Source organism: Streptopelia decaocto (assembly GCF_964273445.1).
Source record: "Streptopelia decaocto genome assembly, chromosome: 2".
Taxonomy (NCBI): domain Eukaryota; kingdom Metazoa; phylum Chordata; class Aves; order Columbiformes; family Columbidae; genus Streptopelia; species Streptopelia decaocto.
The window spans coordinates 139,580,895-139,607,435 of record NC_138655.1 but is presented as its reverse complement, the minus strand read 5'-3'; the positions used below and the strand labels follow the sequence as shown (position 1 = coordinate 139,607,435).

At 38.7% G+C, this 26,541-nt stretch overlaps 1 protein-coding gene across 2 annotated transcripts in view; it reads left to right on the top strand.

Annotated features, from left to right (window-relative positions):
- The window catches only part of CDK14 (cyclin dependent kinase 14), a 320,901-nt gene that overhangs the window by 253,835 nt on the left and 40,525 nt on the right, over positions 1 to 26,541 (top strand). The window contains exon 14 of one of the 2 annotated variants that reach the window (XM_082044834.1): positions 436 to 573. In XM_082044834.1, coding sequence (XP_081900960.1) covers positions 436 to 551 — 116 coding nt within the window. In that variant the 3' untranslated portion in view covers positions 552 to 573. Of the gene's footprint in view, positions 1 to 435; positions 583 to 26,541 lie in introns of both variants that reach the window. The other variant, XM_082044833.1, reaches the window with a different exon arrangement.

Genomic DNA, 26,541 nt, shown 5'->3' with positions numbered 1-26,541 from the left:
TAATAGTTAATAAAATGAAGTAAAATAAAATATCTCATCTCAACTAGCACCAGGATTTTGGAGATGTAATATGTGATGTCACTGAAAAACCTTGCTGCATTAAATGCTGCCAGAAAGGAAATTTTAAAACGGAAAATATGAACTATATAGCAGTGTAAGGACAAGCAAGCACACATACACACACCCTGGAAATAGTCTTTTCTTTCACATGGATGCAACTGAGAATGTTTGCATTGTACATCTTCTATCATAATGAATGCAGGTTCTTTCCATTTGGAATTTTTACAGTGCTTACTTGCATGAAGAGGTAGTATATGTAAAAGCTGTAGGTATTTACTCAGTGTTGTGTTTGCCATGTATGCTAACTAGTTATTTTTAAGTTGCTACTTTTGTAGAAAAAATCAAAGTTTCTAAACTGACGCTCTCTTTTTGCAGTGTCTTCTATTTTTACTGTTCCGAATGTAAGATTACAGCCAGAGACTGGAGAAAGCATGAGAGTCTTTGGAAAAAACAATAGTTATGGCAAAGGTGTATCAAACAGCAAACATTGAAGAGTACCCATGTTCACAACAGGTAATGCAGGTAAGACATGATTATTGGAAGGTATATCTTTGAAAATACTGTTTACTTCAGATCTCTTCAGAGAAACAAAATATAAAATTCAGCTACATGTTTATTTAAGTGCTTATGTTCAAGCAGATAATCTGTCTTTGCAGTATAGATGGTCAATATGAGGAGTATAATTTCCTGGCCTTGTAGGCAGGATCAGTGTCACTGACAGGTTGAAATATTGCAGAAGTTGGTGCCAGCAGATTAAACACTAGATTGCCTTTGATTTGGACTAATTTTTTCCCCCCTGGTAAGTTATGGTGAGGTAAAATATCTCTTGCCAATCTTGTTGTTAAACTTTGGGGCAAGGACTAAAAATGATTCTTTTAGTAGGTTTGGTAGCCTTGATAGCAGAAGCACGTTCTTGATAAAGACAGAGGTATTGTCGTGTTAATTAATTTGATCTATACCACTGGATTTACTAGATCCGGTTTTGTTCTTGGATGGTTTTCATTCAATACCTGTCTTTTTAACCCTAGTTATTCAGCAGTGAAATAGTGTGTAATATGACTTCAGATATTCTAACAGTAGAACAGAACCTGGGACGGGCAGGCGAGTAGAGAGGCTACTTGCTAGTTTGAAGTAAGGGAGTGGTGGTTATTATATCATAAAATCATAGAATGGTTTGGGGTGGAAGGGACCTTCAAAGGTCATCTACTCCAGCCCCACTGATATATCACAGCATTAACTCTCTTCTGCCCGTATGCACCACACCAGTGTTTGTTCAGTGGGATTTACCGCTTGACAGACTCTTTCAGATTAGCAGTGTTCCCTGATAGAGCTGTTTTGCCTATTATGCTTCTCTAAATAGTTTCAGACTCACAGTGTTTCACAAAATACCCAAAGTGCAGATTCATTTCATTCAAAAACTTAGGCCTGCCTGTTTTTGTTAAAGTCACGATGGCTTTTTCATGTTGAGTCCATTATACCAGCTTTTTATGGAAGTTCTAGGAGCTGAGAGAAATGCACATGCTGCTCAAAGGTAGTCTCAAAAATAGTTTATATTCTCATGAAGTGTATCTTTACAGTATCAGATATAACTTTCCCTAACGAATTATATTCAGTTTTACTGTTGTATGTTCATGTTCAATTTTTGTAATGTTACAGAGGTTCTTTGCCTGACAGGCAGCAACTACTGAAAAACAGAAATGAATTGATTTAGGTCTTGACAGCCTGCCCCAATTTTCGCACATGCTTTTTGCCAACAAACCATTTAAGATTTTCTAATGTCAGAAATGAGGCTGCCTCAGAGCAGTCTGTTTACATCTTTATTGACAAGCTAATCCCCACTTTTTCCTGGGGCTGTGTCCCTGCAGACATCTCTTCAACCTTGTCTGTTCTAACGTGACATATCATCCATCTAAAGTAAATTTAGAATATACCCATCTGTGCTAAAGACCTTTTGTGCGGAAGCTTATGTACAGAATCTCATTTCTCATGTACAAAATTTCCTTTCTGTTGCTTCCAAACAAATGTAATTTTTCATTTATACAATATGCAGTAGAAAGTTTGTATTTGCAAACAAACATGCAAAGTAGCACAAAAGAGAACCTTTTGATCATTCTTACTGAATATCTATATAAGCAGATACAGGTGACTTCTTAAAATTCTATATGCAAGCAGAGAGCAGAGCCACGTGTACCCTTGACATACATCGCAGTACTGTTGTGGCTACTCAGCAACAGCTTTAATACAGAATAGCACCTTTCATTGTGTAAGAACTGGAGGCACATAACAAATATTAAGTTGTGACATATACATTATTGATTACAATTTTCTATCCAGCTTGGGATTTTGTTGTGTTGGGTGCTTAAAATGCAATAAAAGATCAGCTCCCGGTTGTAGTATTTGACTTATAATATAGGGAGCAGCAGATAATACTGGAAGAGTAATAGTACCAAACAGAAGTCTTCTTACTTGTAGAGCACGGAAATGAAACTGGAATAGCAGGGGAAGCAGGAGAAATGTGGACATGAAACGTGGACCTGGGTGAGGAATTGTTAGGATGGGTGGAAACCTTTAAAGAGATGAGACCACCAAGCAAGAGGAAGCAAAAGTCAGTGTGGAGGGTGAAAGGAGTTGGAAGAAAAGACTGCACTTATGATAATGTGAAAAGGAAGTCTGGTGAAGGCTTAATCTGAATAGCAGGTGGCTGTGATTTTACGCAGTAGAGTAGTGACTGGCAAGTAGGATGTTCAGTTAGTAAAATGGATGAGTTAGGAGATGAGTCAGTTATTCTAGCAGAAGACTAGAGTTGCAATAAGCAGGGTAGTAGCATTAAGAAAGCAGTATTTATTATGAGATATTCAGTTAAAGTCTCCATTCACAAGGCTCAGTGAAGCAAAAAGATTCATGAAAAGGCAGAAGAAAAATTACAGTAACTCTCCAGCGCCATGAAGTTAACAGGTAAGTGAGACAAATAGAGGGATGGAAGCAAACCGTACAAGCTGTAAAAATACCAGCAAGCATGTTCAGATAACATCACAGATAGTGGGGACAAAGGAAAATTAAAAGGTGCCAATATTGCAAGGAAATAGATCAGATTATGGGGGGAAAAAAAAAAGGCCAGAGGCAAACAAACACTTATAGCTTGTCTTCTGGACAAGGCGGGTACATACCTGTTTTACCCATCATCTTGAATTGACTTTGTGCATATATAGAGGTGGTAAGGAAGTTAAGAAGGGATGGAATTTTGAAGTATTTCAGTATTCACCAGGAAGCCGTGAAAGATAAATATTTGTAGATAGTTGCTCTCTAAATCCCTGACATATTTGTGGAGGGGGATGGTTCTGTTTTTAAAATACATTCTATCTATTTCTATAGATGTGTATGTTGTAAAGGAATTTATTAGAAGACACACACAAAAAACCTGAACAAGGAAGCATCTTCAGCCACCTCCAGACCCTTGATGGTGTTGAAGGAAATTCTGGTCTTATTTCATGTGCCTGTTCTTTCCTTTCAAGTGTTTCTAATTTCCTTTTTTCCAGGGGTAGAATATGAAGTAAAATATAAAGTGCCAACAAATAAACTGTGCCAAATCTTGCTGTGATAGTTGAAGAAATTATCACCTCCTGCTGTTCCCTCCACACACTTCCCAGAAGTTACTGCCCTAATAGTGCACCCACTGATTCAAATCCACCTCTCTTTAGGATTTGGAAAGAAAAAGCACTGGGCTTTGCCCAGGAGTAGCTGAGACACAGGGGAGTATCATCATCTGCCAACTTTGGAAGCAGCAATTTCTGACAGGTTGTTGAAGGAGAGAAGCTAAAGGCAGTAACTTTGTAAATGGCTCCATCATCATTTGTTAGAGCTCATCTGCTACTCTCAGAAGTAGTTGTGAGGAACAGCTGAAGAAACTGGTGCATCCCTGAGAATGTCTACTGTCTTTGAAACCTGGTTGCGCTTCAGCTGCCTGTCTGCAGCATAGCTGCTTACAAATCCCCAAAACTCCCTGAAACAGCAGTAACCTAGGACATGTTTCTGAAAACCTAGATAATCCTTGTCAGACACGGACTACTAATAGGGTCTTTGTGGACTACACTGTGTCATTGTCATGGGCTCCAAGAGAGAGACAACACGTTATTTCAGTGCCCATGGGGAAAGAGCTGACATTTGGAGTTACCAAGGTCAATCCTGAGACTGCTCCTTACTGGAGAAAATTAGCAAATACGTGGTAATGAGCTCCGTTTTACACAGAAGAATCTATCAGCAGTGAATTACATGCGGCCTTTGGGGGAGAAAGAAAAGAAATCTTTTGGCCACAGCCAAGCATCCTTAAAGCTTTGCGATAAAGCAAAACATGTTTATTTTGTACCTGATGGTTTTCACGGGTATCTTTGTCTTCCCCATGGGCCGGAAGCATCTCTGTGGAAGCATTCCCCATCTCTACACATATTGTTGAGATATATTGTATAATGTGTTCACCCATCTCTACAGATACTGTTTTATGGAGATGAAAATAGAGGAAACTCTAGAGCTGTGTTTTCCATTGGCCAGTGGAATATACAGCTAGAGCTTGTTCCTCACTAGAGAAGGATGAGTCAAATTTTAATTGAAAAGACAAGGCATTACCTGATACCCGATAGCACGCAATGTTTTCTTGTGGTGATTTATAATCCCTGGTTCCCATTGGTAGACCAGCGACAGGAGATGGGTTTCTGGCCTATTGTCTGCTTCCCGGAGCCAGCAGGGACAGCTTCATTCAGGATGGTAACACCATATGCTTTTAAAGTATTTAACCTGTATTACCATAATGAGATCGCCTGGCTTTCTAAATCTCTTTGACAATTCACTGGAGCAAAACAAAAAGTGGTCTTTATTTGTATTGCTTCACCACACGCACATGCATCTGAGCAATCCTGAATTTCACTCTCAGGATGCTGAATTCTTTCTTCTGTGTCCATTTAAGCCAGCAGCTGTCAGTCAAAGGGACGATGGCGCCATTCGGGACAGCTCAGCTGTGTAAAACAGAATAGAGTTGAAGAGGTGACCGTTACCACTATAATGGCAAAAAAATGCTAGTTACTGATTCGGTTGCTTCTGACCAGGGATGTTCAGCAGCACAGAGTTGTTATGTAAAATTACCTTTTCCTCATTCCTAACCAGAGATGTGACTGTTGTTGCATCTCCATCCAAACAGCTTCATTTTTTTTTTGTCATCCTCAGTTTTACATTTACAAATTGTGTGGAAGTGCCTCTTCTGCACTGCTGTGTGGGAACATAATTTTTGCCTGCTTTGCCCTAGTCAAGCTGCAGGGAAGCTGTAGTCCAGCAGTGTATGTTTCCAGCAGTCAGCAATGAAAAGTCATTCTCATTCACAACTCCCCTGCATTTCTCTGTCCTGGGTATCCCAGCATTGCTGAATCACCATGGAAAACCATATACTGTGCTTCTAAGTCTTCATCTTTCCAGCTTCAGGGGATAAAACTGTAGTAATTATAGTGGAAAAAGGCCTGATAAAAGAGAAATTCTGGACTGACTTTCTGTGTGTCAGCCAGATTTTGTCATTGTTGATTTAATCAAAAGCTAAAAGTAGCCAGTAGTGCTTCATAGGTGTGAGATATTGAATTTCTGTGTAAATCTGGCTTGGGAGAGAAAAGCAGAGTTATGAAAGCACACCAATTAACAGTTTCATTTTTTAAATGCACTTCTTTTTTTTAATAGTTGGATTCAAATAGATGTGTACAAACAGTCATTGTGCTGCTGCAGTTGAAAAGATGGAGGCCTAAACACTGAAGATGGGAGGTTTAAATTTCTCTTGCATCTTTTAGTGCCAGACAATGTCTATACATGAGTGTTGAGGGTCAGTCTAATTATTTAACTAATACTGGATTTGCATAAATTGGCTTTCATGAAAAGGCTAATAAGATGCAGTTGTGGTGGGCAGCTGAAAGCAATTTGGGTTTGTGTCCAGTAATGACAGTACTAAACACAGCGGAAATTGTAACATCAGTTTTGTAAAATGTGAAAGAAAACTGCAGCATTCAAGGTATTTTTTGGCTCTATAACACTTTTAGTGCCATTATTTTCCTATGTTAACAACATAATGGTTTTATGAGACTGCTCCAGCTGTGCTTGACTTAATATCAAGGAATAAGATCATCACATTGATAGAATATGCCCTAAATTTAACACACAAGGGAAAAGCTCCAGGCATTGGTCTACATTCTCCTCTTGATATCTAGGAATTTATTATCTTGCTTTTACTAGTCTAAAATGAGTTATGGACTGAATTTTGCCCTCTATTCAGCTATAAAGAAAAGACCCCTGTATTCAGTAAACTATGCAGAGGCTGAAATGGACTGAGGGGATAGCTGGCCAGCGCAAGACTGTTTTCATATAAATCCCGCATCTCCCTGAAGTGACATGCGGTGACTGAGGATGGAGAAACCATCCCTAGAGAAGTCCATCATGTCCCCCAGTGCGCCACAGTGAAAGGAACCCACCACCTGATCAGACTTGAAAATGTGTTCAGTGATGTTCCTGTGTCAGTACTGCCATAGCTCGCCTTGTCTGTTGTCATGTGAAATGCACCCTCACTTAATTGCACTTGTTATAAGTAGCGGAACATGCGGTCTTGTGCCTTTTATCATAGAACTCCTTGTTCGGAGCCGGTAGCGTAATGCACAGAGGTGTGGAAGGTGAATCAGTGAAAGTCTCCTCAGAGTCTCGCTAAGCCGGCTGAACACTTGTGCTGAGAGCCTGTCCCATCTGTAGACCAAAAGACCAGGACAGCAACTATGCCTGGAAATAAGTGAGCATGAACAGGATTTCTACAATGATGGACAGGAGTCTAGGAGGAGAGGTAGTTTGGGAGTTTCTTTAGGGATGAAGGCAGAAGAGGAAAAGAAAGGATGCAGGACAGAAAGAGGAGGACTTTGCATTTATTATTACCTACTGTACTTGGTAGGACAAGTGTTACAAACCTCCATGGCTAGGAGAGATTGATGTCTTCTTTGCAATTATATATTCCATGTTATTGTGTGTGAAATTAGTGACTACATACTTACTGGAATGTTTTTTTCTTAAGTTGCAATGTTTCGTGGCCAAATCTGCTGCAGAGCTAGCAAAAGAAAAAGGAAGCATTACTGCTATTGTGGATGAACTTTTGTCAAGGGACAAAATATTTTCTTGTACCATTGCGTAGGCTGAAGCCTATTTTCAGTTCATTTCTAATGCATGGCAACTTGCCTTCAGCACTGTGAAGATTCATTTAAAAATAATTTTTAGTGCAGAGGCTTTTAATTTAAGTTACTTAAGCTGTAGGGAAGATGGTATTTGCATGAATGCACGTGCTCAGTTGCAGGGCTGTTTATCTGTCTTTCCAGTTCTCAAATTTAGGAGACAGAAGGTGGAATCCTCTGTGCCATAAGTGCACTGTATTGTATTATTAATATTGGGAGATCAAGCAATTCCCACTAGATGGTCTTTGTGGTCCCTTGATGCTTTGAGAAGTGTCTACGCATGAAAGGCCATTTAAGTTGCAGTGGGCTGATAGTCTGGGATGACATTTGAATGTGGAGAGGACAATGTATAAATGACAATGACTGGGGGGGAGGCAAAACGGGTCTAAACTCTCCGTATTCTCCCATGGACAGTCACCTCTCCTTTAGGATTATTTCCTCACGTGACTCCTCAGTTAGGCTTTGTCTAGGAGGAAAAGTGGAACCACTGAAGGGGAGAAACTGAGGCTTCTAGACAAAGCAGAGGCTTCCAGTGCTGACACTTGGCCCGTAACCCAGAGAGACAGCAAAGCTAATGAGAGGCATCGCCTCTCGGGCATCATTTGCAGCTTTCAGAATTAACATGTTACTTTCAGCCAAATCATAAACAAAAAATAAATTTTAGCAATGCCATATACCAGAATTGTTTCCGTGGAGAGCAAGCTTTGTGTTGCTATTTTGAGCCTGTAGTTTACATTGCCTGATTCTCCATGAAACAAAGAAACTAAACCAACCACTGCAAAATTGGCTCTGAAGGCAACAGCCATTAAAGTAAATGTGCACTGAATACTCCTAGTTGTGGGGAGATTCTTGCCTAAAAATGCAGCAATAGTTTACAACTCAGTTAATAAAAATACAGTAATATATTCTGCCCCATGAGTCAGGGTGAGTATGCATGAGTTTCCAACATGCTCCTATTGTTACATTGCTATGAGAAGTCTAAGGAGGAAACCCCCCCAAAATCAGGATAAAATAATAAATTCTCCAATAAAAATATATCATATAGAAGAATAACACTGAAACAGTATCTTCAGATATTTTAAGAAGGAGAAATACTATTGGGTATTTCCATAATTTTGTGGTCTTATTATAAATTATTAATGTTGTTTTGGAGTGGAGCATATATGTATTTTGAATTAGTAAGTAGGGGTGATCATTCTCTGCCATTAGTACCTAGCTATCAGTTCTGTACAGCATTTTCTGTAACTGTATTTTGACATTAATGTAAGGACTAATTGTGCATTATATTTTCTCTCATGTATGTTGGAACAATACAGTCACAGCATGTAATATGGTATAAGCCTTTTTTTCCCTGAAATTTTTACTGTATAAATGCTTTTAATGCTTCTCTTGCTCAGTATGCGCATTGCATGTGTATTAAAATCTAGTTAGTTTACAGTCCACCTGCTAAGTTTGATTAAGAACCAAACTAGTTATCTGAAGGCTAAGAAAATCTACATAATTAAATCTGTCCTTGTGTGCTTGAAAGATTCATCAGTAAGGAATCCGTCACATCATAAACCGAACAAAACCAAAACAACTGAGTCATTATCATGACTCTGCTTGGTTTCAGCCCACAAAGTCACATCTAGACTATGTAGATACTGTATTTGTTGTTTTATGTATTGGTGTGCAGATACTTGTACATACAGAGGTGTAAATGCTGCCAGCATTTAGATTAGGTTAAAAATGCTATTTATGGCTTGCATCAACAACAAAAAAATATTCATAATCATCCCTAGGTGAAGACGCGCATATAACGAGCTTACAGCTCCTAATTAATTCTGTAAAGAACACCATTTGGTGGAGCAGAATTATGAGGTTTGCATATTGATGGTGGCAGGGAAAAGTATATCGGTTTTCTATTTATGTGGTAAAATTAACTTGTGTTCTCCAGAAAATGGCACATCTCGGAGGTATTGCTCTCAAAATGATCTCAAAGTGGAAAGAAATCAATAATTACAGCACCAGGCATTCAGTTCTGTCCTAATTTTCCCACCAGTTTTTCAATGTTTCAGCTGCCTCCGAGACTCAAAGCGCTCTCATTAGGTCGCTGCAGAGGCTGCCTGCGTGCCTGCTCCATCACTCTCTCGCCAGCTTTCTCCCTTGCTCCCCCCATCTCGCTCTCCCGTTTTTTGTCCCCCTCCTGCCTTGGGAGTGACTGTGAAGATCATTTGCTGGCATGATTGGCAGGTTAGAGGATTCGATCAGATGAGTTCCTCTTAGTGCAGGTCAAAAAGGCTAGTTAGCAGGAGCTGTCGAAAAATGCCAGCAGCATTCGAAATGGGAAATGTCATGACTTCCAGGCAGGGGGTGCCACCTGGAACAGAGAGCCCCCAGCTCATTAGCAAGTTCCAGGATGCAAGCTTAACTGGAGGGAGCAGCGGAGGAAAGATAATACCCAATAGGGAAAATTATTGTGAAGTGGAATTGATTTCATGTATAATTTGTTTATCACTAGAGGGGACAAATGCTGTCCTCCTGACATGTGCGGAGGAGTGTGGACTATGAATGAAGCAATTTAGCATAATCTCCAGGTTGAGCTCTGGGTTTAAAGAATGCCAACTTCTTTCTTCCCAGCTGTGGAAATGATCAGGTCATGTTGTATTAATTAAACCTGACATACTCTCAAATGGTTTATCTGGGCAATTTTAGCAATTTAACAAAACGTGGTAGATATGAGCTGCATTCATTATTAACACAGCGCAGTGTTTTGTTTTCTGGATGCGGTGGAGCTGGGGTTTTTTTGCAAGCTGCTGTTGTGAAAGGACATGTTTCTGTTGCAAGATGAATTATAACACAGCTCATTTTTAAGGCTTAGACTGCATAAAATCAGAATGCAATGCCAGTTGCAAGTTCATTTCCAGGAAACTCTACACACCCTTAGAAAGTGTGACTTTTAAAACAAATAAAGCATTTAGGTCTTGTGTATAAAATTTAATCTGAAATGAAGACTACAGGGTCTGCTGCCTGTCATGGACTTACATAAAATATTAGCATTACAAAATGCTTACTCTTCTCTGAGACATTCTGCAGAGGTACAATTGCGGGCAAACTCTTGATCCCAGGCAGTTTAGCTAGCCCCTTGCTATTAATGTTGCTAACCATTCATTTGCTTCACTGGTCTGTATTTTCACATAAAAAGCATAGTGCATATCAGTAGAAATGAATTGCATAGATTCCCCTCCACCCTCCCACCCCGCCATAGTTCTTTTCAGAAGTATTAAGAAAATAAGATGGGATCATGGTACCTTCCAGAGTCTTTTATCGTGGAATCTTTGTGAGGCTTTGAGTCTGGCTCTGCTCCTCCTGAAGACAATGGAGAATGCCAGAGACTGCAATGGGAGCAGGGCTGACTCCCTTATCAAAACTAACATAGACACAACAATACCATCTCAGCCTGACTAAATGAGATTTAAAGGCTGCAAGCTGTTCCTGAAGAACTGTTTTGAAAACCACATATCTTCTTGTTAAGGAATTTTGTCTTTTATATTTTCAACGTGTACTTCTCGGAAGTTTGCAGCTCATGCTTAAGCAGTCTCTTGGTTGAATGCTGAGCAATGTTTGCTTAGTGTTCGGATCTTTGATGATTTTTTTTTGTCTTTCATTTTCTTCCATCCATCAAAATTTTAAAGTTGGTAATGTAGTAGCAAGGGTTTGCTTTATTGAGTAACCACAGGCTGCTGAATTTCCCTTTCTCTGCCTAATATGAATCAGAATCAGATTTTTTAAAAGGACTTTCTTAGTCAAAATATTTGTACAGAGGCTTACAGATGAGTGTTTTCTGTTTTGTGTTTCCTATAAAAAGCTCAGCATTAGCAGTCTGCTAATTTGCCAAAAAGAAGAGTTACTAAAGCGCTGTAAACACAGGCATTCTTTAGCTTTCAGATAACTTTTTAGTGCAGAGTTCTTTCAGATAGACACTGTGAATATTGGCTGCTGTAGTCTGTGCTAGTGAATGCACAGGCTCGGTCCCTTGCAAAGTTCAATAAATAGAGCAGAATATCAGAATAAAGATGTCCTCTATGCAGATCCCATGTGAGAATTTTTCCCACCTTGGGTGGTTCTCCAGGTGCCCATCTACTATTTAAGTAAAAAATGGGAAATTAGTTTGAAAAGGTCAGAAGCTATTCACTACTCAGTGTCTGCTCTGGTGCTTTGTTTGGTGATATACATATAAATTATTTGAATAGAGTTTGAAAATTAGACTTCTATTCAGAAAAGAGAGCAAGCTGTCTGGGAAATCTCCAAGTCTGTTAGCTCAATGGAATACAGACAAGGGCCAGTAAGCACTGGACAGACAGGCCAGTCTTTAGCCCTGAGTATACTGGAAGGACCTGTGGTGACTTTCACATCTGTCTGCATCTGGCAGCCTCTGCTTGAACACGAGCGGAAGGGTATTTTGGCTGTGAAGTCAGGCAAGTGCAGTTAAGTCTTTCCTAGGACTGTGTGTGTCACAAGTTAGTGACCTGTGCGGTCCTAAGTTCATGACCAAAGAAGTTACCACCCAGAATTAGAAGAAGATAGTTGAACAACTAATATTTCCCACATATCTACATTTTCTGGCAAGTAAAAGAAACAGCCTGAAACACAAGAAGAAACTTAACCATCACTCCTCTATTTCTTTTTTTTAACCAGACAACTTCTGTTTTTTCAAAACTGACTCGGTGTTTTCTTAGCTTCCAGGAACTTCATAATCCAAAAGAAGAATAGTACCCAGGAGGAAATTAGTAAATACCTCACTATACCTCAGACTTATTATTCCTGCAGTTGTTTGTCATTCTCTACCCAAAATAAATCCTGGTTTGTTCCTTGACTCTCTAGTGAAGATCAGGCAGGAGCAGTTAGTGGGAGAGTCACATACTCATCATCTGTTTTGTACATCTTTGCTTTTCTCCCCAAAATTTCTGAGAAGTCACTGGAACTTGCTAGTTTGCATTCTGTGAAGTGACCCATCTTTGTGAATCACTTTTCAGCTGAGAAGAAGCTCTGACACACGGTCCATATTCCATGTCAGTGAATCTTTTTATCGTTTCTTGTGTGTAAGAACACTTGCTGAATTAATTGCCTGTGTCTCTTTTTGAGGGAGGTGGATGCACAGAGCATGTTGGGAAAATCCAGTGAGGCCTGAGGTCATCTAAACAGCTCTATGTAACATGAGCAGCGGCTGATGAAACATCATTCAATCAGTAATATTTAAACTTTAATTTTATGTACTATATTTCAAATTAAATGGGTAGTATAAAATAATCCACAAGCTGACTCTAGGACTGGGCCATGTCATTTTTCTAGTGTGTGTCTGTTGTCCTTGACTTTGATATCATTCACCTTTTAATCTTTTTTCCATCTGCATTGTTAACCATGGGCTGCAGTAAACTGAGATCTCTCTCTCTAAACCCTTTTCTAAGATTTTGCCTCACCACTTTTTTTTTTTTTTTTACTAAGTCCTACCCGTACATTAAGTATCCCACAAGCTATTTACACATATTACTAAATCTTTATAGAGGTATGTTTAGATAGATTGAGGCACATTGACCTGACCCTGTCAAAATCCTTGACCGGGAACTCTATGCATAAGTCTCTATTTTGATTTTCTTAGCAGATGCAGCATTGCTTTTGGATCATTAAGCCTTGCCATATTTCCTCAGAGAACTTAAAAGCTGAGGCTTTCAGAATTGTCAAGTCGTGGACTTGCTTTCTTGTGTAGGCTGTACTCATCACTCCCCAAAATCATCTCCAAACCTCACTGTTGTCTGGGAAACTACTGTATCAGCTTGTGTGGTATCAAAAGTAGGAGCATTACTAATAAGTCACAGCGTTGCTTATGTCACCATATTCAGGACATAGTCATCTCTCCTTCTGCCAGACTCCTAAATGCACACCTGGGCATTTATAAAGGCGTTTGAAATGTACCTTAGTGGAGCAGAGTGATTTAGAAACCTAATTTTCTCTCTGTGAGTTACTGTGAAAGGCAGAGAATAAAGGTGACGCCGTCTGGATGCATGGGTGCTTAAAGCATAAGAGGTAGAAAAAAAAATCTCCAGCTGCAGGACTGTAGGAAGCAATGCTGCTCGGGAGCAGCTAGAATGCTGCAGACAGAAAAGCAGGAGCTCTACCAGGTGAAATCTCCACAGCTTCTTATCTATTTTATGTTGCTCATGTATTTTATCTGCATGAAAACAAGCATAGTTTCTTGCTAACATTGTGAAAACATCAAAAATGTCAGCTTTTATCTATTGAGAGAAACTTTTACTGGGTGCTCTGAATTTCTGTTGTTAATCCACTGTGTGTTGTGAACTTGATAATTCACAGAAGTTGAACAAACAACTTCTCACCTAAACTTCCTCTCCTAAGAAAATAAAAACATCAGACTGTGATGATCAAGTAGTTGACCATCTCGATTTGAATACCATATGCAACAGCTTGCCAGCTTGGCTCTTAGTGTGTTTTTGCCTGCCATGACAAACCGCATTGATCCACAAATTTGGTATGGTCTAGAAATAAAGGGAGGGGAAAAGGATTTTAGAAGCATTTTACCCAGCTTAGTCTTTAAGATTCATTCTTTAAAATGTGTTTGTACACTAGCGTTTGAAGAAAAAAAATGAAAATCTTTTTATTCTAAACTGTTCTACAAGTTTAAAGCAAATGTAGCATAAGGGTATGTGCTAAAGGTAGGTGTATGCTACTGAAAAGTGAAACCAGAATCATTAGTATGTGAACATAAGTAAAATGAGTGGTTCCATGACGTTATTGTCTGACACTTCGCACCCTCTGTCCTTTATCTCTGTCTTTGTTTATTCACTTTGTTTCTTATATTACGCCTGAAACCTTGAATGTAAATTCTGTAGATTGTGGATTTTACTCACCTTATTTTTGGAATGTCTGCCACATAATCATAAGGAACTTAAGTCCTATGTTTGCCTCTTTTGCCACAGTTACTGAATTTGCAACGTTAACACCCCCCCTGACACACACACACACACTCCCCTCCCAGCCACATCGCGGATTCTTTGCAGAAGCCAGTGATTTCTTTGCTCTTGGTGCACGTCCAAGTGGAAAGGAGATTGGAATGTGAAGAGGTTTAGCTTTGTTGTCATTTGCTTTGTATACGGACTACACACATTTATGATGGATAGGTATTCTATATGTCCCAAACTTTCTGAAAAGCGAAAGAATTGCAGCAAAGTCAGTAAGTAAACTGAGAGTGCTCTCAGCCCTTCCTTCATTTAACCTAAACCAGAAAACAGATAAGGGCAGACTTGAGGTTACATTTTGCCTTTTAAGGTAAATAATCCATGTCAGCTTCCCAAGACATTCCCAAGACATCTCAAGAGAAACAACTGAGGTCTGTGTATAGGGCTGGATCCCCCAGTCCTTCTTCCTGTGTGAACCTCTGCTGCACACGGCGGAGCTTGGTCTGTGTGTGTGTTGTGGGGAGGGGGCATGAGTAAAGAGCATTATGTCTGCATAACTCTTGGAGATTTTAGGTCGATCAAATAAATAAATACTCCGGTGCTAATGGAAGCAGAGATCATGTATCACCATATCTAAGGAATTAGAAATGTATATTCATGAGTCCTTGTTACCCAAATAGGATGTCTGTCATTCTGTATTAATGACATAGCTATATTCTACTCATTTCATTTGTCTTTGTGTTTTACCCAGCTGAATAGTTCAGTGCTGCCATGCGGTCCTGTATCGTATGGCAGACTTTGCCTTTTGAACTGCCTACATCACGGTTTTCTGCAGCTCCCTATCTCCACTGTCATTCCTTTTCTTTACTCTAAATGTTTCCAGGGAGGAGGAAAATAAAGAAAGAAAATATATTAAAAAAAAAAAAAAAAAAAATGAAGGGGAGAAAGAGACTGCTGTGGAAAAATAAAAGTTTAAAAGAAAACCAGAATGAATGCTTCACTTGTTGGCTTTTAGCACAATTACCATACCTTAGGAAATATGCAGGGAATAGTTAATTATGACTAAATGAGCTCCTTTTAGAGTTCGTGGCAGGCCCCAGCATCCAACTGTCAGTGTTGTGAAAGATACTGAATTGAAGGCTGGTCTCCCTGTCAGCCGGTGGGATGGTCTGCTGGAGTAAAATAGACAGTGAAAAGATAGCTGGGTTAGAGTAGCCTCAGCAAGGGAAGCACGCAGAGCATTTGCATACTTCTCCTGCAAAGGGGGTTTAATCCGAAGAAAGGAGGAGATTTTGGTATTGTCAGCCAAGGCTTTGTTCAGGGTGAAGAGCAGAAGGAAATCTGATGAAGGGGCCTTTCTGAAGCCCTTGCTCACAGACTGGAGGTTGGTCTAGTAAAGTTATGTACTTTCGCATTGTTTACACACTATTGTCTGTTTGAAGATTCTCTAAACTGAAAGACTCAAAGTATTCCTCTTTGCTAACACAAAAGCAGGGAATTTGTGTGGTAAAAATGACTTACACTGCAGAACTGAACAAGTTCTTTTCATTATCTGCACAAAATACCCTGAAGTTCCTTCTTTGGTGTAGACAAAGTTCCCTGATACTTCTCAGCCGAACTCATATATCACAAAATGTTTTCAGACTAGGAGAAAAACAAGAGAATTGTGTTCTCAAAGTTGAGAGAGCAGAAAAATCAGGTACCCTTCAGGTTTAAGTCAGCCAAATTCTTGCTGCTTCTTCCAAAACAGCTCTTTGTTAATCAAATAGACAGTTTCCTGCCAACTACAAACAGTGGTTTAAAATTTAGTTGAGATAAAGGATTGTGCCTTTACTAAGATCTCTTCTGCACTTTGTAATATTTTTCTCACCTGAGAGATGAGCCCCTAACTAAACCTCTTTTATAGATAGTTTGTAGCAGAACCAGTCCATTCTTACAACTTTTCCAGATTAAAAAATGTGATTTGTTTTTCAAAAACAAAACCTATTTAAAAGTGTTTGCAAGCAAATAGATCCTCTTTGGAATGACTATCCACTTACAGGGTATACTACCACTTTCCAAGCTTTTCACATGGGAAAAAGTGCATCATCTCAGGAATATAATTAATGTTTAGGGACCAAATAGGCCATCTAACAGTGTAGCACCTGAAATAGATGGCTTTAGCTTTTTGTTGCTGTAATTTTTTTGTGATTAGTTTAATCTTAAAGGTTTTAGATAATATTTAATTATTTATGTGGATCACAGTAAAGATCATGTTACTTGTGGAAATAGTTTATATATTTTTTTTCTATAAATATATCTGTGCATATTTAGTTAGCTCATTTTCTTATCAGCTTTGTAGTTAACAGTCATTGTAAAGCAAAGTATGTTTCCTTGTCATGCTTTGAGGGTGCAAGGGACAGCAAATTTTCTGAATTTGCTATAATAAAAATAAGTACTCTCTTTAAGGCTTGGCCAAATTCTGGGAAAGAACATGAAACAATTTCTAAGATACCAAAGAATATGAGGTTGGATATATTTGCGTTCACTCTGCAGTTGTTTAATAGTTACAATTAAGGAAAGAAATTACAATCCTTTTAGTATTAATAAACGACTACGCGTATGATGCAATTTGACGCTCAGTTGTACATGCTCTAACTTGTTTGGCATTTTTTTTAGCCTCAGATGCTTCCTTACACTTACCCAGAGACAGACATTGGTGTTTCAGCTTAGTTTTTGTTCAGCTGTGACAAATGTGAATCATGAAATACTTAATCATCCGTTCGCCTTGTTTGCTCCCACATGGTTGCCATAAAACCTCACAGAAACACGTGGCAGAAGCCGGTCTGGGAGGAATAGGCCACAGGGCACTGGGGCACCTCTGGTCTTCAGAGTGTTGATGCAGCTTAAAAATCAGGTGCCAGAAAGGGGAGGTGGTTGATGGAAAATGTGCTGTATCCATTTGCTTGCTGAGCATTATCTGCCATCTGGACTCAAGAAAAGCCTGATTGAATTTCAGCATCTCCCTTTCTCTTCCACCCTAGAGAAAACTGGAAGAGGAGATCAAATTTTGGCCAAAATGGGAGCTGCATTGGGGCATCAGCTGGCACTCAATGTGCAGTTAACGCCTTCTTTTATTAGTTTAATTTATGCCTTAAAAGTGTTTATATTTTTCCAGCTGATGTGACTAGTAGGAAATAGGGTACGGTGTGTTACAAGGGTTATTCACCAAATGGTATTTACTGCTGGGAAGCATAGCAGCGCCACCTTTAAAATAGGTTTTGCCTCTCTACAGAGGCAGATAAGTTGAATCTGACCGGGGTATAATGCACTGTGCAATTTCCTAACAGTTACTTTTATATGAACTAATAAGTTTTTATTGCTTTATAAGAAAACTATAACATCGTCCTACAGTTTTTACCTCCTCAAGGAAATAAACTCCTGTGACTTTCTCGTGTGCTGGCCAGCTTTGTACAGCCTTCCCTGGCTATAAAGAACTCATAGTCCAAAACACAGTGTTGGGAAAACAAAGGACGGACCACGGCCGTAATAAACATGTCATTTAAACCTTACAGGAAAATGAATGTGGTTTATTCAAACATCCCTTCTAAAGAACAGCTAATGATAATATTTTAGTAACACAGGGGGAGATCTTCTAACGCTCCCATTCCTGGGCTCTGTTCCCACTGAAGCCAGTAGGAGCTGCACGTACAGATCCAGAGGGTTCGTGTCTCAAATTCTATCTCATATGGAGTTGAATAGTTTTAAAAAATAGGAACCAGGCTCAGTCCAAGGCTTACAGTCTGCATATAGTGCAGTAATGTTTTCACTTTTCATCTCTTCCTTTTTGTTTCGCGGTAACGGTGCAATCCCCAATTAGAAATGACCCTTTGTTAGCAGAGTCGACGATGCCTTGTCCCGGTTTGCGTTTTTCCTGTGAGAAGCGTGTCAGAATTTGGGGGAACTAAATATCCTCCTTTGTTGGTGAGCTTGTCAAGCACCACGCCGTGTTCGCTTTCCCACCAGGAAGGTCAGGCCGCTGGGGGGCCACGCTATTTTCTGCAATGATCCCCACTGTCTGTCCATGCTGTCTGACAGATTGAAACAGTTGTCTGTGTCACCGCTTTCAATGCTTTTTAAATGCCTCACTTTCCATGAAAGACGTAAAATATGTAGGCAGTGGGAGGGGGGGAATGTAAAAGGAACTGTACTTTTTCCTGTGTAAAGAAGTATTGGGTTTTCTTTTCTAAAGTAAAATTAATTTTGGTTAAAATATGTTAATAAGCTGACTTAGGAAAAAGAAAAGAGTTGATCTGGAAGAATGGGTGAGTCGCAGTTTATATATTCTATTTCTGGAACCTTGTTTTAAAATGAGGGTATTAAAATCAGTAAACACACACTCATTCAGTAGTTAAAGTGAAAGAGTAAGGGGGTTTTGTTCACTTATATTCCAGTTTAATATATTTTGATCTGAGGTATGTATAAAGCCTGAAGAAATTGGTACTGTGCTGAGCCTTCAATACTCTCCAGATAATTGAACTAATTAAATCTTTACCAACATTAACACAACTCCAGCAATCCTTGGACAGTGGTTAATTATTGCATGAACATGGCAAGCTTAAACTAAACAGATGAAAATAGAGTCCTGTGGAATGGGTATTGAGTTTATTCTTTATTCATCTTTTGATAAGGTTTAATTAAAACTGCCTCTCTCCATTGTGGTGAGAATGAATGTGCTTGTTTTCTTAGTGAAAGCCAAATTATTCACTTCAGCCATGGTTCAATAATCAAAGCCTTTGCAAAGTTTTGGGTTATATTGTAGCTGTGGAGATATAATTGCTGCAATTCTCTATGAAGGCTTTATCTTTTTATTACATTTTCTTTTTTTTTTTTTTTTCATTTTTTTAGAAAGAAAATTAGAGCATCCATTTTCTGCTGCACTACTTTAATGTTTTAAGCAGGGCATTTTTGTAAACAAGGAGTGAGCTGTTGAACATAAAATTTAAAACAAATGACTTTTTTATAACTGGAATGCAAAAATTCCTTTAAAAACACATCTAAATTCCAGTCTTTTAGAATAACACACAAAGTAAAATTTAAGCATACATCAAAAGTCATCCTTATCAACTGTTGAATATTAATAAAGGAATGGTTATTTCTTTTTATGACAGTAACGGTAGGGTGATTATGGTGACTCACCATACTTGTACATTAGCTAGTTACTCACTGGGCAAAATGTGTTGAAAGAAGCGATGCCGGCTCATAATGTTAGAAGATGCAACTTTGTAAGGTTGCTAGAGCTACCTAACCATGTGTACGAAGTGCAAACTGTGGCACCAGTGTTATGATGGAGAAAACAGATCCTTGGAAATCATGAGAAATTTTGCTTGAGAGCAATGGAGTACAGCTGAAGGAAAATGAGACCAGGTATGCATGCACACAGGCTGGATTCGTGTGTGTTGCCACGGACTTGCCTTTCCACTTGGAAAGCTCTAAGCTGTAGAATTTGATTTTGGTTTTTAAGTATAAGCTGCTCTTGCAAATCCACATACATTCATTGAGAAGTGAGACAGCAAGTAAGAAATGGATCACTGTTCATTTAAAAAAAGTTTACTGCTCTCCTTTCATACATTTCTGCAGGCAGCTTAGATGGACCACCAAAAGGTCATCAGAAAAGTTGCACAATTTTATTTATATTCTGATTGCTCATTCTGGCATGTTTTGGAACAACATCATGGCAGAACCCTGAATCCCTGACAAACTTCTGCTTTTCTATTTACAAAAATATTAATTTCATTTTCTGTGATTTATCATAAACAACCATGATATTGTTCTGTCTTGGGCTCGTGTTGTCGTGAGGAGTTTCCAGGCTGGCACAGTGGTTTTGATTTAAGGGAGGAAAAACTGCTTTTGTTTTGTTTATTATTTCATTGTTTCTCTTACAGTGAATTTCACTGGGTAATAAAAAAATCTAAGACTATGAGTCAAATCCTGTGTCTCTTGAACCTGGAGCTGGACTTAATGGTAATTCTTCCTCCATTTGAGTGATACTCTGAAGCACACGTGGTGCATGTCAAGCAAATCCAGAGCTACAGATAGAGAGAAACGCAGTACCTGTGCTCTTTGCCATGAAGTGATAGCATTTGTGTCCCAGCTAACCTCTGTAAAGATTCTATAAGTGCAGCCATTTATCCAGGCTTTACACTGAAGTCAAGATTTGCTTTGTTTCTTGAGGTATGGGAATGTCGCTCAGTCTGGAAGAGGGGGAACACCATGTGTCAGCTTTGGCTTGAGTGTGTGCACATAGTCATGCATCTTCTAATGGTGAAAGTTGTGTTCTACTTTCCTGCTGACAGAGTAGAAAATTCATTAGAAATCCCAACAAAATATATTAAATTAGGTCATCCTCTTTAAGTTTTTTTCTAAATGGAGCTTATCAATTTTCTGAAATTTATATTTATTTGGCATAAAGGAAGTAGATATGGCAGAACTGTTATTTTTTTCTGAGATCTCTTCTGCTACATTTTTTCTTTCAAAGCACTAAAAGTCTGGTGTTCTAGGAAATAGGTTTCCTAATAATTTTCTGGGGTTTAATGTATTTTTGCATGGATTTCACTCTATTAGGGCTTCTGTACATTTATTGCATGTAAAAATTTTACAACATTTATTACAATTAGGCTGTGGTTCCACATGCATTGCGATGGGATCTGCACACTCCTGCTTTCCCAGCAGCACAAATTTTATCTGGACCAAGAATGGACACCTGATCTCGTTTATAGAGAGTGCAGTGGCTTCATGCTGGTTCCTGGGGAAACACCATAAAACTTGCTGGTTCAAAGTTAACCCATCAGACTTATTTTTTTAATCAGGTTTAAAACAACAGAGTTAGATTGTACTGGGTCAGCATGATTTTCACTCAGTCATAGGAGCTTTAAAGCTGGATTTGTAGCCTTGTCACACATAATTCTGTCAATCAGATTTTCCTGAGCTCTTAACTAAACAATTATCTTCTAATATTTGGTTACATTAAAATAATTTTGCTGCATGATTTGTTTTTAAATGGTGATAGAAATCTTGAATCAGATAGGAAAAACCTGATGTCCTGGAAATGAGAAAGGGTGTCTGATTAGGGTTGCTGAAAAAAAATGCATGCTCAAGAGATGGTAATCTAATCTGAGTGGATTGAAAGATTTGAAAATGTCTTCTTTAAATGTGAAGAGATTGTTGCATGTCAATTATTTATTAATTCATGTGGTTTAATACCCATTAGGATTTTTTAATATGGGCTATACTGCACTGTGACAGCTTTGCATGTCATCCCTGCAGATGTCTCAATTTAGTGAGATTCTTGAGCACTTGGCTAACACCAGGCATACGCCAAAATGTGTATGCAGATGTTTATTAAAGAGCTTCCCAACCCTTCCCCAGTAGCCATTAGGTAAAAGGTGCCTTCTGAGGTGCAAGAAGACAGACTAAACTATCATGACTTTTGACTGCATTAATTCATTTTGACATTATGTGATTTTTTTGTCAAATGATGAGACTCCTTCGTGTTTCTTAAAATTGCTACGTAAGCAAGAATAATTCTGCTTGCTTCCTTGCTTTTTTATTTGGCATAAAATCTACAGGAGTGCAAAAAGGTGATTTCCCTAAAAGCAGACCCATGTATAATTTACAGGGCTACCACAAAGAAATACTAATGACTTACACATGCATTACTATTATTAACTTGCCTCCAGCCACAACATTTACATGGTAATAAGTTGTCATCTTTATGCTATCAACTACTACTTGATCCAGTTCAATCTCATATTTTCTTTTCTTTATAGTTACTATGTCATGATGATCAGTAATTGTGTTTGCTGTCAACTTTGTTATTCCTTCTTCTTAGCAAATTCTTCATGATCTTCAGAATGCGGCTGGTCATTTGCCTGAAGTGGAAAACAAGGTTTTGACATCGCAGTATTTAAAAATTTGCCACATTTTTGCCTCTAGAACTTTTGGGCTTTCTTTAGGAATGTTCTCTGTATTCTGGAAGAGCAATCTCATTATTTTACATTTTAAGATTTGGCTCCCATAGAGCAGAACAAGGCTAAGTTCAGTTACACTAAGTACCATGCAATTCTATATTAAATAATATTCTTTCTTGAAAGATCTTGAGTAATTATTGAATTGCTGTATCTTATAAAAAATTCTACATGCCCTATGCAGACAGATAGCAAAATAGCATGTAGATAAAAAGAATATTGCTTTAGGAGAAATGTTAATTAATGCACAATTGCAGACAACCCCATGAATGCATATTATTCATAGAATTCACATTTTTATGAAGAACTAAAAACTGAAACAGAAGTAAATAGCTAGCATTTATTGAACTTTCTTTCCTCTAACTATCAGTGCAACAAAAATATAACCAAATGAAGCACTTTTTTAGGCTACAAAATATTGTTTCTATGTCTCCAGTGTAAAGACTCACTTCCTTACCTCCTTCCACAAAAGGAGTCGAGGTCCAAGCTTCTGTGTTGATGCGAAGAACGGTTGTGACAAGCAGGAGAAGTGGCTGAGGGGAGGAATTCAGTCCATTTCTTGAGAACACTGTCAGAAATGTCTGTGTATCTATAGAAGACAAAGTAGCCCAGTCTGTTTCAATGGCTACATTAAGCAGGCTTTGTTCACTGTTTTAACTATCTTGGACTTGATCCTCTGATCCAGGAAAGAGAAAGTGAGACCATTTTAGAAAAGTTCAAGAACCATAAGCCAATAACAAATGAAAATGTGTACAAAGCTTGACTAAAACCAGAATATACAAACATGCCTCTGGTTAACTCATTACAAAGGGTCACAATTAGAAAGACACACTCTATTGCCTCCAGTCTTTACTACTGAGTATATCTAATGGACCAGTAAAATAATACTAAAAATGCTTCAGGAAAGCTTGTGGTTTTCCCCCCAGAAAATACCGAGAATGCGTGGCTGTCAGTCTGAAGAGTAGCCTTGCCAGTTACGCACAGAGCATTAGTTATGTAAAGACCATTGCTGGAAAAGAGAAAAACAAAATCAAAAAAATAAGTAAAGGGAAGATTCCCATGCAAATGGTGATGCATTTCATTCATGGAAGAGCTGAGTGGTTGAAAATGATCTGGCAGCTATCTCCAATTACCACCACCAAGGGGCAAAATCTATTAGAGATAAGCAACTATAATGAGAGAAAAAAAAAAACATAGGAAAATGACCTCGTGATATACTTGGATGCAGAGTAGACCTTAACAGAAGAACAGGGCAAAACAGCCTTTTAAATTCAGAAGCAGAGGAGACATGTATCTGACATTCTGTGAAGCATGCTTGACAGAGGACTTCTTAAAAGACAAGGCTGGATAGCTTACTGTCACATGAAACTTAGTGTACAGATTTGTCTGAATGCCTTGGCATTGAAGGGGTTCAAAAGATTGACTGAGTATAGATAAACTATGTTCTTCAACACAGCTTGAAACCTTCCACTAATTTTTCACTGGTCCTCAAGCCAAGAACACCCCCATCCCCTACCAAATCTGCAGACATAATTTCCTTAATGAAAGGAATTCAGAAGTGGGAGTTAAACCTTTCTGTGTTCCTTTGGGTTTTATACAATCTTTCATCATCCCAAGGAAATCAAGTACTCTAAGTGAAGAATCAAATCTCAAAGCACTGCACGAGTAAATGAAATCTTTTTTGCACACTAGGGACCCTTTCATCATAGTTTTGTGTTTCAGGGAATTTCACAACCTTTACTTGAGGGAAACAAATATTCAAATCCCAGTTAGACCAGAATAGAGGAAATATGCCAGGTTCAATTACCAGTGGAGTTATCAGCCTATGAGATTTTTCTCCATTTGTATCTTCACCATCTTTTTCATGAAGTTCTGCATAAGCTGTTCCTGGCATGTGGGAGCACAGAAGGGGACTGACCACTTTAAAACTAATCAGAAGAAGCGATCTGCTCTAAGTCCCAAAAAGTGCTGGAGTCCTGAGCAGCACGTTTCAGGTAGGGTCTAACACTGATGGTTTTTAAAATCTTCATTCCTATTAATTTTCTGGATATGAAAATCCACCTGGATTTACAGATACGTATAGTCAATCTTTTTTGAAGACAGTGAATTTGCAAGAAGCCTTTCTCAGTTTTTTTTATTATTATTTTGGATTAGATAAAACGTATGAAATCTACTTAGTGTCGCATGTCCTTCGCACTCAAAGAATAATAGGAGAGAAATTATTATCCATTAAAAACAAAATCAAATGAGCAGAAATGACTTTGGAGATACTTCATACATATAGAAGTGCCAAAAGATAAGTGGTGACATCCCTGGATATGTAACATCTATGGATGTTTATGATGATGACCAAGGAACAAATGAGACAGTATGGACTGTATTTTCTGTGGTTCCTCTGTTGTTTGGAGCTGGTGCAATGTAACAGTATTTTGCTCACTGTGGCATGGACCACGGATTTTGTGGCTATTTGCAGCTCTGCGTAATCTGCTGACTGCATGTGGATAGATTTGACATTTTCAAGTAAGTATCATTCTAGATTCTGTGTAGCTTCAGGGGCTTCTGACATATTTTATCTATTTCTTTGTCCTTGGAGACTGATAGATGGGAATGTGATTAGTTCCCATGCTTATTAGCTCTCATGCTAAACCTGCCCCCAGTCTCTTAACATTTTTGGAATACCCTGTGCAGAAGATCTTGCAGCCAGCCTGTACTGTGTCCTTTTCTCTGAGGCACTAAGTACTGTAGTACTGGTTGTCCTGTTTCCTCCTCTCTGGTCTCTACTGTGGCTTCCTCTGGTAGGTGACGTGGACTTTTTCACAATCTTGAGCTCCACCTCTGTACACAAAGAGAAATGCATTGGGAGAAAAAGTTGACAGTTGCTGAAAATTGCGAAGAATGTTTCTACTCAACATTTTTTTGCTTTTGCTGCATATAACAGGACTCAGATTTAAAAAAAAAAATAATACAAGGGTTGAATTCAATCACTGATATTGCCTGCTTTAAAGAAGTAAAAGCATCTTCTCAGGAAATCAGCTGTGCAGCACAGTGGGAGTGTAGACCCAGTCTTCATTTGTGTAAGAAATGTGTGTCCTGATTCTCCCCACACTTACTGCAGGACAGGGAGGAAAAGCTCTACTGCAGTCAATGAAGTTTCACCAGTTTAAAAATAACATGAGGTGAGAAAAGAATCAAGCCCTGGGGCATTTCAGAACTATGTGCTGAATCACTGAATCATAGAAAATAGGGCAGGAAGAGCCTTGAGAGGTCATCTCGTCTATCCTGCCTTCCCCAAGGCAGGATCAGCTGTATCTGTGTTATTCTGACAGATGTTTGACTAACCTGTTTTTAAAAACATCCAATAATAGTGATTCCACCACCTCCCCCAGGCAGCCTGTTCCAGAGCTTTGCTGTCCTTCCTGTTAGACTCCAAGCTTGGCTGCTCCTGCTGTGATTCAAGTCCATAGTTACTTCTTTTTACCGCAGACACACAGAATAGTTGGGTTTGCAAAAGCCATTTAAAATATATAAACACTGCAGTCCTCTGTAGATTATAAAGCAACTTTTTCTTTTTTTTTTTAAATCTTGATAAAGTATTTTGACTTTTTGAACTCTATAGGACAGAGATGGAGGACAGATGATATGTTTGGGATTTAGCAGAGGAAGACACTGAGAACTGAAGTTACAAATGAAGTGTCAAATTCCCACCCAGCAGTGAGATGGGTGACATTGTTTGGACAAATGAGTGGATGCTGTTCTGGTAGAAGAAATAGTATAACAATACAGACCTATAGTAAAGTCACCATTTTCAAGGGTGTTTGTATCAGGAGAGAATTAGACCTTAGGGTTTTAGCAAACAACTTACATAGGGTAAAATGGTCAGTAGGATTATATTCAGCACTGCTCTAAATCCCTCTGTGATGACTGTCCTCTAGATCAAGGCCATTATTTCATATTAGTATTACTAATTAATAGTGATTCTCCACCAAGAGCCTTCAGGCATAAGAGGTTCAACTTGCATTGTAATGTAGCTGCTCTGAAATAAGTTCACATCTGACACTATTTGGCTTATTGCATGAATAATTCCTGGGAGTAACAGTCTTTGATGGTACGTAGTGATGGTTGTTTTCAAATACAGGAGAAAAATATTATTTCAGACAAGTGTTTGATTATGCAAACATAACGTTTTTAAAATCATAGAATCATAGAATTTCAGTTGGAAGAGACCCTCAAGATCATCGAGTCCAGCCATAACCTATCTCTGGCACTAAACCATGTCCCTAAAATCCTCGT